The following is a 14,370-nucleotide window of genomic DNA, read 5'->3' on the forward strand; positions in this document are numbered from 1 at the left end:
CACTAACTTCCAACACTTGAACTGAATTCATCCAGATTTTTTTCCAACCATCTGTAATAAGAAACAACTACAAGATGTTTTTCTTCTATTCTAGAGTGCTTATGCAATACCAACTATGGCCTTCTCTTTTCTCTGCCATACCTCAGTCTTACCCATCTATTGCGAGCTCCAAAGGTAACGTGTGGAAACACATGCAATATTAAAATACAATGATGGTATTTTTGAAATATTTTCCCTAAATTAATCTTGAATAATTCTAATTTTCAAGTCAGTGCCATCACACAATGCAAACTAAGTAGCTTTCATGTTTTTGGGAAATGTGCAGTTTTAGTCTGTAGTGGCTTTTCCTCTCTTACAGGACAGGAAAGTAGCAAATATGGTTCCATCATCAGTGCCAGTACATTGTCCTGGCCTGGACAATCTGGAGAAAAAAGGTCATTTGCTAAGGTTCTTACTAGTTAATTTTTATTGCCGTAACTGAATCTGCATTTGGCCATGTCTGATTCAGTGGTTTTTTGACCCAAATTCGGTTCCTGGCTCTGAATATATATAATTTTGTGTAAATCAGAATTTTGAGTTAAAAAATACTCTGGTATGTCCAAATTCCCTACAAGATGGGGACAATGTTAGTTGTCTGCAGGAGAAGTGCCCTTTGATTACCAGATTAAAAATATTTTTAAAAACTCTAAATGTAAATGACAGCACAGACCTCAGCAAACACTCTGTGGCCATAAATTAAGAGGATGCTTTCCTATGAAAGGCAAGCTGCTGTTTTTTAATGTAGGTTGCATTACGTTTAATAGTCCACCGTACAGGTTAAGTAACACTAATTTTCTGGGTTTTTTTGTGTTTTAGTCCATCCAAAAGTAGAATGCAGAACATAACTGTCACAGGAATTGGTCTGAGTTTCCTGATTTACTTTGTGTCTGCTCTGTTTGGTTACCTGACATTTTATGGTAAGTGTATTCTTCAAGTATTCTGTAGAATGAAGGCTGGTGATAAATTATAAATGCTTTCTGTCTGGAGTACTTCAGGCTTGTTTGTGCATCGATACACTTGAATCCTCAGAAAGCCTGTTCCTGCGAAGTCTTAAGACTATGCCTAACACTGCAAAGTATTACAGTCTCTTTGACTTCTCAGCATGTAATGTAGCTAAACGTTGCAGGGTTTATACCCTGTAATGCTCTATGGACAAGATACTGGTCTCTAAACTGTACGTAAATGCTATGTAATTAGACTACTGATTGCCACTATATGTTGGACTGTATAATATTTTCACTAAGAAGCTGGGAATGAGTTTATCATGGTCTGTGAGAGATTTTGAGATCTGATAATAGTCTGCTTGTCCAGCGAGTTCAAAAGGTCTGTTCTAAGGCTATATCTTCTAGCAACATTTATCCCTTACTAACCCTGTGATACCCCAGCACATCTGTAGTCTCTGAGTAGGGCTGAGGCTGTTGCCTGTTGTGAGGGGAAACTCACCCACTGCAAGCTTGCCCTGACGTTAGGGAGGCGTGAAGGTTTGCAGCATGGTTTCCCTGTCCAATACAGCTTGGCTACAAAGCATGTGTGACTTCTGTGTTTTGTTTTTGTAATTTTAAAAATTAATTGGAACTAACACTAGCCATTTCACTAGAAATCTGCTGGAAGTGGAAAAAGAATTTCCCATGAATCATCCAATTTAGGAGAGCTTTATTTTAAAAGATGGCACAAAGCAACTTCCTCATGATAGCTTTTTTTATGTATAATGTAAAGGCAAACTAGAGGACTCCGGAAAATGTTATCAAGGAACATAAGAAAATTAGAAAATCTGAATCGGAGAAAGCACCCATGTAGTTTTGTGTCTTGACTTCATTGGAGGGCAGTGACAAAAGACTAGGGAGGGATTTAAAAGTTTAGAAGTTTAAAAGGATGAGCTTTGAGTTGGGCTTCCCAGAAGCATGTGCAGTAGTTTGTGTTGCGTGCAGTTCCTGAGCCAGAGATGGTATCTTTTCGATGCGTGAACTGAAACAAGAAATGCAGATTTCTTAGAGGTGTTGTCGACATAATGCTTGATGAAGTACATATACCTTTTTATTTACCAAACAGAAAAGTGGGTGGGGTGTGATTCTTGCCATACCAAATTCTACAGACATCTTTAATTTTAATTTGCTGTAGAGTTTATGTGGCAATGTGATTCAGTACCACTGAATAACTCTGCATTTGGACTTTTCAGTACTTCTGGGTACAGTTTTTTATTTGAGTTTAAACACAGATGACTTCATCTGTCTGGTATTCTTGCATTTCCCGAGTACATAGAAAGATTTTGGAACCCTGATCTATACAGTGGCCTTTTGTTAAAGGTCCGTCATAACCTTGGCAGAAGTAGGTGTCTGTTTCATACAGCAATTTTAGCATCCTGTCATATAATGTCATAGCCTTTTGTAATAAATGTCATTTGGCTCTGTGTATCCTGCTGTAAATTGATGTTGTGGTGTGTTTTGCTCACGTAGCACGCATTGTCGAATTGAAATCATCACTACTTGGTGATCTGTCTTCCCTAGGAGTTTCATACAAATGCCATCGCGTAAACGCATCACAGTCATCTGTGAGGATTCTTCTAATGTCTTCTGAAGACTCACCCAGCTTGTGAGATGCTCGCATGCTAACCTGTGTTGGTTGCAATGAATAATAATTCTTACAAGGGACAGTAAGGCAGTAAGACAAAAGTGTTCTGATTAGGATTTCCTCTCCTTTCAGAGTGTTTTATCTTTTTTGATCATGGGTTTGAGACAGTGTCTGACAAAGCACCAAGAATATTGACTTTCAGCAGCTAATAATTCCAGATTTCTAGGGAATTTTGCACCTTTTTTTCCCTAAGTGTAAATGCGTGTCTGACCATCACTGTCTGCAAATGTTCCCTTGACACTCACAATCCTTTGAAAAATTGTGTGAGGAGTCTTGAAACTTCTGATAGAGTATAAGTCACTATTACTGTTTCCTGACTGTCGCTGTGTGGTTTGTAGGAAAATGTAATTTTGAGTGCCAACCTGAGAGTCTGAGAGATTCAGCAAGGCAGTGCGGGATAACCGAGTGTCTCCGGGTCAGATCTCAACAAGAAGTGAAAAAAAAAAAGGAAAAAAAGTAAAATGGCATTAGACCTAGAAACCATCCCAGTTCCTGTTACCTTCTCTGTCACAGAATCACAGAATGTTCGGGCTTGGAAGGGCCCTCTGTGGGTCATCTAGTGCAAACCCCCTGCCAAAGCAGGGTCACCTACAGCAGGCTGCAGAGGACCTTGTCCAGGCAGGTTTTGAATATCTCCAGAGAAGGAGGATCCATAATCCTTCTGGGCAGCCTGTTCCAGTGCTCCATCACCCTCAGAGGGAAGAAGTTCTTCCTCATGTTCAGCTGGAACTTCCTCAGCTTCAGTTTGTGCCCGTTGCCCCTTGTCCTGTCGCTGGGCACCGCTGAGAAGAGTCTGGCCCCATCCTCCTGACACCCACCCTGCAGATGTTTGTAGGCGTTCATAAGGTCACCTCTCAGCCTTCTCTTCTTCAGGCTGAACAAGCCCGCCTCCCTCAGCCTCTCCTCGTAGGGGAGATGTTCCAGTCCCCTCATCATCCTTGTAGCCCTCCACTGGACTCTCTCCAGTAGCTCCTCATCTTTCTTGAAGTGGGGAGCCCAGAACTGGACAGAGTACTCCAGATGGGGCCTCACTAGGGCAGAGTAGAGGGGAAGGAGAACCTCCCTCGTCCTCCTGGCCGCATTCTTCTTAATGCACCCCAGGATGCCATTGGCCTTCTTGGCAGCCAGGGCACACTGCTGGCTCATGGTCAACTTGTCATCCCTCAGCACTCCCAAGTCCCTCTCCACAGAGCTGCACTCCAGCAGGTCTGCTCCGAGCCTGTACTGGTGCATGAGGTTGTTCCTCCCCAGGTGCAGGACCCTGCACTTGCCCTTGTTGAACCTCATCAGGTTCCTCTCTGCCCAACTGTCCAGCCTGTCCAGGTCACGCTGAATGGCAGCACAGCCTGCCGGTGTATCAGCCACTCCTCCCAGTTTGATGTCATCAGCAAACTTGCTGAGGGTGCATTCTAACTCTTCATCCACGTCATTGATGAGTAAGTTGAAGAAGACTGGGCCAAGTACTGACCCCTGGGGGACACCACTAGTTATAGGCCATGTTACTGTCATGATTCCTTTGGGACAAGACCAGAATCTTTTAGGCTGTTTCACTGGGAACATTGCTGTTTTTCTGCAAGTCTGATTTCTTTTAGTAACTCTTAGACTCAAGAGCCTAAAACACTGGAACCAATAGTGGATGTCTGTAAGAGATTCCCCACGCACCCACCCCCACCCGCCAAACTTTTCCTCATTTTTTCACTTTTTGATTGTCTTGTTTCATTAACTTCTTTCTTTAAACAGAGAGAATCTGTTCCCTGTTCATTAAACACCCATCCCAGAAAATGTAAAATGTTTTCTTTTAAATTGAAAACAAGAGTTCCCTCTTTGAAATGAGACATGCTTCGTCTTCTGTGGTTCAGATGGTTTATTCTGTTTTCTGTGAATTTGAAACTTCATACGGCGACTGGACTTTGGTAGAAATTTTGGTCCATTCTGACGTCCAAAAAAAGCACAGAGTCAAGGTATGCTAAAAAAAACCACGTCAGGGTAGCAGACGGCTTTCAGGGCTCTGGCTTCTGCTGTTAATGTAGTGAAAATGTTCACCTTAAAAAGGCAAAGGTGAAGGATTCATCGCTGATTTGTCATTGTGTGCCCCACTTCTGCCTCGAATAGTACAAAAGTAACAGTTATGACGGTGTATCCGTGGTGTCCGGTCCGATAGTGATTCCCCAGCAGAGCCGGTTTTGCGAAGCCGAGGATGCGTGTGGTGGGGAGCGCGCCAGATTCTTCCCGCTGGAGCAAACAGAGCCGTCATCTGGAAGCGTGTGGCCTGGAGAGCTGCCTTGGGTGCAGTCCTCTGTCACTCCCCGGGTGCTGTAAGAACCCGGACTGACAGCCTTCAGGTGTCCTTGTGCTGCGCTTGGCTGCTCATTTGGCATAGGGGAAAACCCAGCCTCAGCTGTCCATAGTTTCGGATTTGGTTTTGGTTTTTTTCAAAATATGTTTTAGGAGGTTAGCTGGTGCTGTTATCCTTCTCCATGTCATCCAGCAATATACTGCTAACTACAGTCAGTAAAAGCACACATGCTGGCATGGTTCTGAACATTTCTTTCTTCCTTTAAATTAGAATTGCAGTTTTTCTTTCAAATGATGGAATTTTACCTTGCATATCACTTAATGTTTTTGGGGAAAAAAAAAAAAGGAAATTCCGTTCAGTCAATTTAGCAAAATTAATTTGTTTCTAGTTTCTACTTGAACCAAAAGAATCTGGTGTTGCCTGTTTCAGACACATAGAACAAGTTTTACAGTACTGTATGCTTGGCTTCATGTCAGGTCATCTTTCTTTTAATCCTATCTCCTCCATATTTGTATCTTCTCTCTAGGTAGCTTTGCCTTTAGGGCCTCTTCACGTTTTTTCAGTTTTCTCTGGGTTGTGTATCCTCGCGTATCAGTCACACCAAAGCAATGCGTTTGTGCAGCCCCCTCCCCTCTGCATGGGTCACAAGCAGATTGATCAATTTGAACGTCAGCTCAATGTGCTCTAATTATCATAGTTCTCCAATTTCTAACAAAGCGATCCATTTTTCTGGTTTTCAGACAAAGTGGACTCTGAACTGCTGCAAGGTTATAGCAGGTACCTGCCGCGTGACACTGTCATCGTGACTGTGAAAGTAGCCATACTGTTTGCTGTGCTTTTGACAGTCCCGCTGATCCATTTCCCAGTAAGTGCTCCTCGGCGTTTTGGAGCTGGCAGAAGCACTGGTAACGCTAATGCTTTGCAGACTGCAGTGCTGGAGTCACATCTCGTCTTGTGTATCTTATTCACTTGTCAAGCGATTGATCAAAGACCACATATTTGCATATGTTCCATGAGAGCTTCAAAATAACAACTAACCACTAAGCTAATTTGTGCTGTTGAGACAGATTTCAGATTAAAACTAGCCCACAGCATTGTTTTTAATTTAGAGAATTCAGAACTTCTAAAGTTTATTTAGTTTGATTCTCCCCCCCTCCTTAAATTGAGTTTTGCTGACTTGATTTTTCCTTTCTACATGCACTCACCCACACACAAACATACTTGAAAACTCAATTTAATTTTAAATTAAAAACACATATTGACCTATTTCACCAAAAAATGTACTTTAGTTTGTCAATACCACGGTAGAACTGAAAATTCGTTGTTGTGACCAAAAACAATTGTGCGTGCAAAACTATGTATATAGAAGTAGTGTATAGATTACGTATCAGCAAGGCGTGCTCAGGGAGACAAAGCGTTATCCCCCAGAACTTCTTTTGTCGCTGCAAAAAAGGGATAATTCCTTAAGAGTAATACCACGTGATAAATACTGCTTTAATACTAAAGTGAACTCTGTGCTACAGAAAGACCAGACATTTAACTATTCTGTTTTGCATTTTGATGCTTAAAATTGTCACATTTGGAATGATGTCATTCTTAAGTTTGTGAAATTGAGATAAGATTAAAATATATGTATATATAAGATTAAAATATTTGTATATGTATACATTTACCCATACAGTGTTTCTCTTCATCTTACGTAGGCAAGGAAAGCCGTATTGATGGTATTTTTCTCTCATCTTCCCGTGTCCTGGATTTGCCATATCCTTGTCACTTTAGCACTGAATACCATTGTTGTTTTGTTTGCAATGTACGTCCCAGACATTAAAAATGTATTTGGAGTAGTTGGTAAGTTGTTGTGGTTGCTTTTGGTTTTTCTAACTTCTAAAAATTTGGTATTATTATGATTGTGACAATATTATGATGATTGAGATTCGGCATTACTTCAATCTTGCTCTAAGTAAAATTTTACTTTCTGTTTTTTAAAGGTTCAACCACATCAACATGTTTGCTGTTTGTATATCCTGGACTGTTTTATCTTAAACTTAGCAGAGAGGACTTTCTATCACCGCAGAAACTTGGGGTATGCTTTTTTTTTTCATCTGTGCTAATGGTATTTAAGCAGGCTCCTTTTCGATGCATCTTAATACATTGCAGAGCACCTAATCCAAGGGGCAAAGTTCTTGTTTTCATTGCAGTTCACAAAATCTGTGAGCATTTTCTTTTATCCTTCATGATGGAGCTAGTCTTTCTGAAACTCCTTCTTCAGAAGAGGTTTTAGAGTAGCAGTGTGTCCCTGTGCCAGCTGCTGATCTGAGTACATGCTTTTCCCTATAGTTTTCAGATGTTGACTTCTAATCCAATTTCTTCTCAGTTTTTACGCATTACTCTGATGTTGTCTGGGCAGCTGGGACAAAGCCAAACTGCATTTAAGTGAAACAGTGTTTACGCTTGTTTTCTATGTAAGCCTTCTCAAAAACATCTTTTTTTTCCCCTTCCTTTTTTTTTTCCTCCTTCTCCTCTTTGTGGTTTCTCTGGTGGTGTGGTAGGTTAAATTCTAGTTGGAATTTGTGCAGCGGCCTGCTTTTTGCACTGTAAGCGTTTGTCTTCGTTTTAACCGCTGCTCAGCAGAGCAACTTCGTGACAGCAGCTGAAACACTGGCAGTCTTTTTGTACATAGGCCTTCTGCCAGTCATGTGATTTATAGAGCTGCTCTTGTATTGACAAAATAGGGAACCTGAAAGAAAATGTAATAATGATGCTCTCTGACCAGTTAAAGTCTGGACTGGTTCCAGCAGACTGGGGGCCTTGTTACGAATCGGCAATCTTTTGCCTCTTGGATTGTGGTTTTGTTATCATCTGGCTGTTCAGAAATGTAAAGAATCCATTGTAACTTGAATTATATTTTTGGGTAAAACACAAATGCAGTTTCTTAATCATTCAGAGTTGTAAAGGGCAAATGAGTCGTTTTTTTTTTATTGCAGACGGATAGTGTGAGCAAGCAAAGCAGGCTGCTCTGAGAGCTCCCAACGGAGCTGTCCCAGAGCAGGCTTAGCTCGGTTTCCCCCTAAGCAGATACCTTGTGTTTGAAGACTGAGCAATTTGAAACGCTTAAGATGATTTTGAAAGACACTATTTAAACCTGGTCTTACAGTTTTTTTCATCATTAGTCATAAGCCTTAGAAATGTAAAATGCTTCCCTCAATAAAACACCAATTTTTGCTTTTCTTTCTTCACAGGCATGCGCTTTGGTTATTTTTGGCATTGGTGTTGGCCTTCTCAGTTTAGTTCTAATAATTTTCAATTGGATTGATCAATAACAGCCTGTTGCCACTGCCTGAACAGAACTTCAGAGGGACATCAAGAACCAAAGACGTGTCAAAACTACTGAAACGAATGCTGGACTTCTTAAAGGAAACCCTGACCAAAGCTGTCTGTGGAAGAAGTAGTGCCCTTTTTCCCTGGATTAGTGATGTTCCTTCTTTAATCTTGAGTCACTCTCTTCAGTTATTGGACAATTAGTCTGTGCCATTCTAAAATACTGTTTTTTAATGATGTGATCATGACAGGTAAAAAGGTCTCTTGAGAATTTCTGCAATGTAAGAATGGTTTAGTGCACATGCTGAACAAAAGCAGAACCTTGAAATAACTTCTCTTTTAAAGACAAGGAGATGGATAGGTGTTACATCAGTCACGTTGTGCATATCGTGATGTGTGCATTTAGGCTAATTAATTATCCTAAACCGTGAAAGACTTCTAATGCTTGAATAATTTCCCAAATTTCAGCCAGTTCATATGAAGAACTTCCTAATTCCAAATGTTTACCCTAGTTTATCCTAACACGGATCCAGAAACCAGCTGCCTTAGCCCAGTTTAATGGGCACATCATGGTATTTGTTAATTGCTTTTTTAAAATACAATTTTTTATACCTAGGTGTATTTGAATCATACTGAAGTATTTTTTAAATTAGACGGCTTTGCCCATCTAGCAGAATAGCTTTAGTGGCATTGGGAGGTAGTTCCATTTTGCAGTTAATGATAGACATTTTACAAGTAATATCTGCTTTTGAGTGTTATTTGATGTACCTCAGTATTCCTCCCAGTGAAAGACTTTTTTCTTTTTTCTCTCTTATTCCCATTTTTATAAACGTTTCATATTTGAAATAGAGTGTTCCTATATTTTATGTACTGTTGTGTGTCAGAGAAGGTCTGGGCTTGAAAGGTAAAATTCTGCCTCTGTTGAAGACAAAGGAATTTTACGTTTATGGAACCCTAATTTTACCTCAGATCTCTATAAACTTCCATGTACTGTGTTGTAATTACTTTTTTTTTTTTAACCTAAATGAAATGTGAATGCAATTTTCAACACCAGCTGGGCTCTGTTCAATATGGTATTGAGTGCCCACCACAGAAGTTCCTCATATTGGCAGAATGAAAGCAGTGGCTGATATCATTGTAAAGTTTCTAAAATTTGTTTCTGTCGGATGGGATCTGATGTCTTTAACATAGCCTGGTCTCTTCAGAGGCTTTGTGCCCCGAGGAAGCTAAGACTCCACAGAAATAGCTTGTGTAAAGTTAAGAACTTGGACTTCAGCCTTGAATAGCAAGATGTAGAGAATGGGAAGGTTTGTCATTATTTCCAGATGCAATATTTCTTTTAATTTAGCTTGGTGCTTTTACATCTGAGAAGTGGAATAAGACACAAGTGAATCATAGCAAAGTACTACGTTTATGTAATATGAAAGCAGCTCGTAAGTGACATTTAAATAAATTTGTCGGTAAGGTGCACAGTTAGGAAATTAATTGCTGTTGCCAGAAAGTCCTGCTGAGACAGTTCGATTAACATGGGGACTTACGTTTTATCAGTTGAGGTAGGGAGACGCTCCAGAGCCTGGTGTTTCTAACTTCTTAGCCGTGGGTCTGTGTTATTAACTTTTAAAATTATGTCACATTGGATTTGGAGAACGCTGACTGATGTGCCAACTTTAACATAATCCTCATTGAATGTGCTTGGTCCTCACCTGTCCAACAGGGAGGAACAGCGAATCGCAGAGTTGGGATCACCACCTCTGTTCCTGAGCTGACAAAGTAGGGTTTCTGATGCCAACAGATGACTGGGCTCTCTTGGCATCTGTCAGACACTTGTCATTTTTGATAGAGGCCTGAAGGCACCCGGGTGGTACAGCTTGGTACTGCTGCAGGAATGCCTTTTGGGGAATATTCTTCTGCTTGGGAGTTTAATATAGATATAGACGTGTGGTGAGGCCAGGGAACCAACTCGGAAGTTTTGGTAGGGTCCCAAAGAAAAGGATCCCTGGCAAAGACCGTGGTTATTTTCATGATAAAGTTTCTAGCAGAGGTTTCACGACACAAGGTGAGCTCTCCAATGGTTTGGCAGTACCAGAAGCAGCATGTCTGGCCAAGTTCGCACCTACTTCTGTGGCGCTGGCAGTGGCTGCTGGTCAGTGTGTGTAAGTAGCAGAAAGCCAGTGTCACTCTGAGATGTGACACGTTACCTGTCAAAAAAGATGAATGGAGTGCGCTTGCTTGGGGGACAGGAAAAGTGAGAGGGGGGGCAGGAGCAGGAGCGCCTTTTTGAGCAGCAGCGGGCATTAGATAGCACATTTTCCTCATAAAACCTCACGCTTGGCCCCGTGGTTTTGCTTCAGCAGGTTGTGTGTGTGCGTGCGCATAGGGGATGCCTCTGACTCGAGAGGTCTCTGGCCTCTGTCCGTCAAGGGAGCGATCAGGCGTTCTCAGCATGGTGTTGTCCTGATGGTCGGGGCTCCTCGTCCTGCCTCTGTTCTTGCAGCTCTCCCAGGTTGTTTCGCTCCTGCCAGCCCTCTGGAGCTGCCGTGCTGCCTGCCGCTGCCCTCCGAGAGCGGCCTGCTCCAGGCTGCGTTATGCTGTGGGCATTCAGCCGCTCAGGGTAGCTCTGGCAGGAGCGTAAAAAGCTGAATATTTACCCGCTAGAAGTGTACCTTGAGAAAGCAAGGACAGCTGCCCGTCAGGAAGTGATTTTCTATCGGACTGAACCAAAACTTTTTAAGGAAACGGGAGACCTGGCATTCATGTGAGTGAACTACAGGGCTTTTTCAGATGCTAGAATTTAGGAGGCGTATTTATTAGAAATCTTATGGAGATTGCTTCTCATTTATCGTATGCTCTTGTAGCATACTGTTGAGTAATACTCACAATCACTGCAGTCACTTCATTTTGTAAACTCTCACCAGCAAGACTTCACACTGAAGACTTAGTTTATCTGTGAAGGTGCCAAAAGTTGGCAAAGTTTTGCTAAGTTTCTGCTCCTCCCTCATCCCCCTCAAAAAGCCGAGTCTTGCCCTGCACCGTGATGCTCTGCTGGGTTTGTGTGCATCACCTTAAAAAATATGACTGAGGAAATACCTGAAACACAGTGTTAATTTTACAGTTGATTCCTGTAATGCTGCGGAAGGTACCACATTATTGTTTTTAATCCCGGAGTATTATCCTAACTAGCCTGGCTATTAGCTGGCTGTCCTAATAGGTAGAGGTTGGAATGATGAATACCAGCGTATGAAGTTAATACTCAGGGAGGATGAATGGGAGCAATTCACACCTCTGCTGGAGATCTGTTGTTACATTTTGGCTGCAGCGCAGAAGGGATAGGAGCACAGGGGGTCACAGAGTGTATGTTATCTTTCATAAGATAGCAAGAAAGAAGAAAAGAAGAAAGGAAAAGAGTTAGAAATACTGCTACTTTTAAGTTGCTATGATACATAACTTAAAATACAGAGAGAGGGAGGGGCACAGAAGGAGAAAGAACTTCTATTTTGTAATTTAGATAAAGGTATGAGTGTTTTCCACAATGAAAAAGGACAGTAAAGACACTGTTTCTATCCTTTACATCTCCCAAACTGTGCTGTTTGTTGTGTCTGTGTAAAGGTTTCACCACAGTTGTGCACAAATGTGATTTTTTTGTGCAAAGCAGGCCTCCAGTCTGGAACTCGCTGCTCACTCACATGTTGCTAAATATATTTTTTCTTGTGTACATATTTTTTTCCCCTGGATTTCCAGATCTATAAAATTCCAGTGGTTCTGCTGTATGACCTGTAGTTAGCATTTTCCAGTCCTCTTTTCTGAAGACTTGACAGGAATGGATGGAGGGGCCAGCAGCATTCTGAACCGGCTTGGAAAGGCTGCCTTTCCCCAGCTGGACAAGAGCAATGTAAGAGCTGAAAATTGATTGGTAGCCTTTGATTTGTTTTCTCCCATTCACCAATTTCCATTCCTTGTCCATCTGACGGCTGCTCCAATTTCAGATGACTGTGGTAAGCTGGGTGTGGAGAGTGTCTCCTGTAAACAGCACTGCAGGAACGAGTGCTGCAAAACAAAAGCGCTCTGAACCTGCCTTGGTGGTGGTGTGGGAAATGCTTGCGTTCTATTAACATGTTCCTAGGCGGTTTGTATCTTAATATATTGATTTTCATGGCAATGAGTTTGTTTAAAATTCTCTCTTGTGTTTAAAATTCTCTCTTGTGTCCCTGTGTAGTGAAAACTGAGAGACTGTGAAACTGTCCTGTCCCCTCTGTGTCCCTCCTGTCGCCTTCCCCTTCGCTTCAGTTTGGTGTCAGTACCGGTTCCGCGGCGCTGAGCAGGAGCATGCCGTTCCTTGGGCAGTCTGAGCGATCCTTCGGGGCTGCAGCCTGGCTGAGAGGGTGGGGATTCGGGAAAGCACCGTTTTATCCATGCTCTCCAGGCTTGATTTTCACTGCGTGTCCACCGCTGCTCACCGCTGACGGTCAGTGCTGGACGTGGGCAGAGCTTTTTGGTGTGCCCGTCTTGTCTGTTCCTGTAAGGATTTGCCTTTTTGAAACATGGAGACACCTTAACTTTGTGACGTGGGAAGTCTGTGCCAGTTTGGAGTTCTGAATTCATTTATGTCATGTGTGATCTACTCGAGGTATGCCCTACCCTGGCAGTCCTCCTGGCAAGGGTGAAAGCACAGTGGTGCGATGGGATCTCTCATTGAGCTGCTGGGGCAAATGTTAAATCCTTGAGCAGCTCCCGAGAGCGTTGTTTACATGAGAGAGAAGATGGGCTTGGGCTTTGTTACGGTGTTTCTCATGCCACGCAACGTTCCGTTGCAGATCTGGAAGTTGGTGCTCCCACTGCTGTGGTCCATGGAGGCTGCGGGGCCGCAGGGCAGCCGTCCGTCCACGCTTGGCTGTGGTGAGGCTCCGTAGGCATCTCCCCTGGCTGAGGGAGAGCAGGGTTATGGACTCGTGAGGGTATTTTGCCTGACCCAGTATGGCCAGTCTCATTCCAAATCCCTAAAATTAATTTTGAGGATGATTAGTGAAAAATATGCAATGCTTTCATTAGGACCAGCCTACAGTTTCATTAGCATCAGCCTTTCATTAGCATTACACGTGATTGGCAAGGACAGAAGTCTGTTCTGGACAGAAGTGCCAACCGTCTCCCCGTTAGCTGTCTTGCGGGCCGGCTCCGAGCCCTTGCTGAGCTGAAGGGAGGTGTGGAATTCGGAGTCCTGCCAGTTCAGCAGCTTCAGGTGGCTTACACTGATATTTCTGTAAAAAATAGAGAGAGATGGACATATTGCCAATGCATCACTGCAAATACTTGAAGATTAATTAAGTTGTTTCCAAATGTCCCTACTTAGGGAGATGAAAATCAGTATTTCTATAGTGGGCATCTTAATGTGCTCTCTAATTAAAGATTGCTATTCAGATCAGTCCGGGAGCTAAAGTAACATGGAGTGTTGTAGAACTCCTTTCCCAGGTAGATTTAATTTAACACTTTGCCTGAAGTTGTTGTTCTACGATTGACTTTCCTGTTGAAAGCATTAGCTGCGGTTGCTCTGCGTATTGAAAAACGTACTGCTGTTTCCTAATGACTGCCAGTGGCAAAGGATTTTCAGTGTTACGAAAGTGCTGCCTGATTCCTGCAGTTTGTGGTGGTGGTTTTTGTATTTGTGTTTCAGTAGTGATCATTCAACCACGCTTTATGTGGGATTGGAATTATTAAAAAAAAATTAATGACTATCTGTATGTAAAAATTGCGTAGCTTATGCCAGACCTGTATGTTGTACAACAAATTTCCTATCTGGAGTTGTCCCTCTCTCAGATTCCCTGTGGAACAGCCAGGGCATGTTCCAGAAGAAACAGAAAATAAAGAACATTTTCTGCGAAACTCATTTGATTGCCATCTTTGCTCTGTGCATAGCATGCCTGCGTGGTGACATTGCCAAGCGTCATCGTCTCTGCCATTCGTTCCTGACGCATGGTGGCATTACTGCTGGCCCCAGCTCGGGCAGTCGTGTCACTGCCAGGGCAGGGGGGTGGCCTAAAAACCCAGTCCTGGACCAGTGGTGATGGCACGGTTGTGCCCTGACACGTGTTCTCCTT

The 14,370-nt window shown here is 42.6% G+C and overlaps 1 protein-coding gene across 3 annotated transcripts in view; it reads left to right on the top strand.

Annotated features, from left to right (window-relative positions):
* SLC38A6 (solute carrier family 38 member 6) overlaps positions 1 to 14,159 on the top strand; it is a 46,108-nt gene extending 31,949 nt beyond the window's left edge. For 2 of the 3 annotated variants that reach the window (XM_075426807.1, XM_075426808.1), the window contains exons 11-16: positions 95 to 174; positions 856 to 956; positions 5,704 to 5,828; positions 6,667 to 6,811; positions 6,952 to 7,046; positions 8,203 to 14,159. In XM_075426807.1, coding sequence (XP_075282922.1) covers positions 95 to 174; positions 856 to 956; positions 5,704 to 5,828; positions 6,667 to 6,811; positions 6,952 to 7,046; positions 8,203 to 8,283 — 627 coding nt within the window. In that variant the 3' untranslated portion in view covers positions 8,284 to 14,159. The remainder of the gene's footprint in view (positions 1 to 94; positions 175 to 855; positions 957 to 5,703; positions 5,829 to 6,666; positions 6,812 to 6,951; positions 7,047 to 8,202) is intronic. The other variant, XM_075426809.1, reaches the window with a different exon arrangement.
* Positions 14,160 to 14,370: the final 211 nt, after the last annotated feature.

The sequence above is a fragment of the Opisthocomus hoazin genome, chromosome 7, assembly GCF_030867145.1.
Source record: "Opisthocomus hoazin isolate bOpiHoa1 chromosome 7, bOpiHoa1.hap1, whole genome shotgun sequence".
NCBI classification, from domain to species: Eukaryota; Metazoa; Chordata; class Aves; order Opisthocomiformes; family Opisthocomidae; genus Opisthocomus; species Opisthocomus hoazin.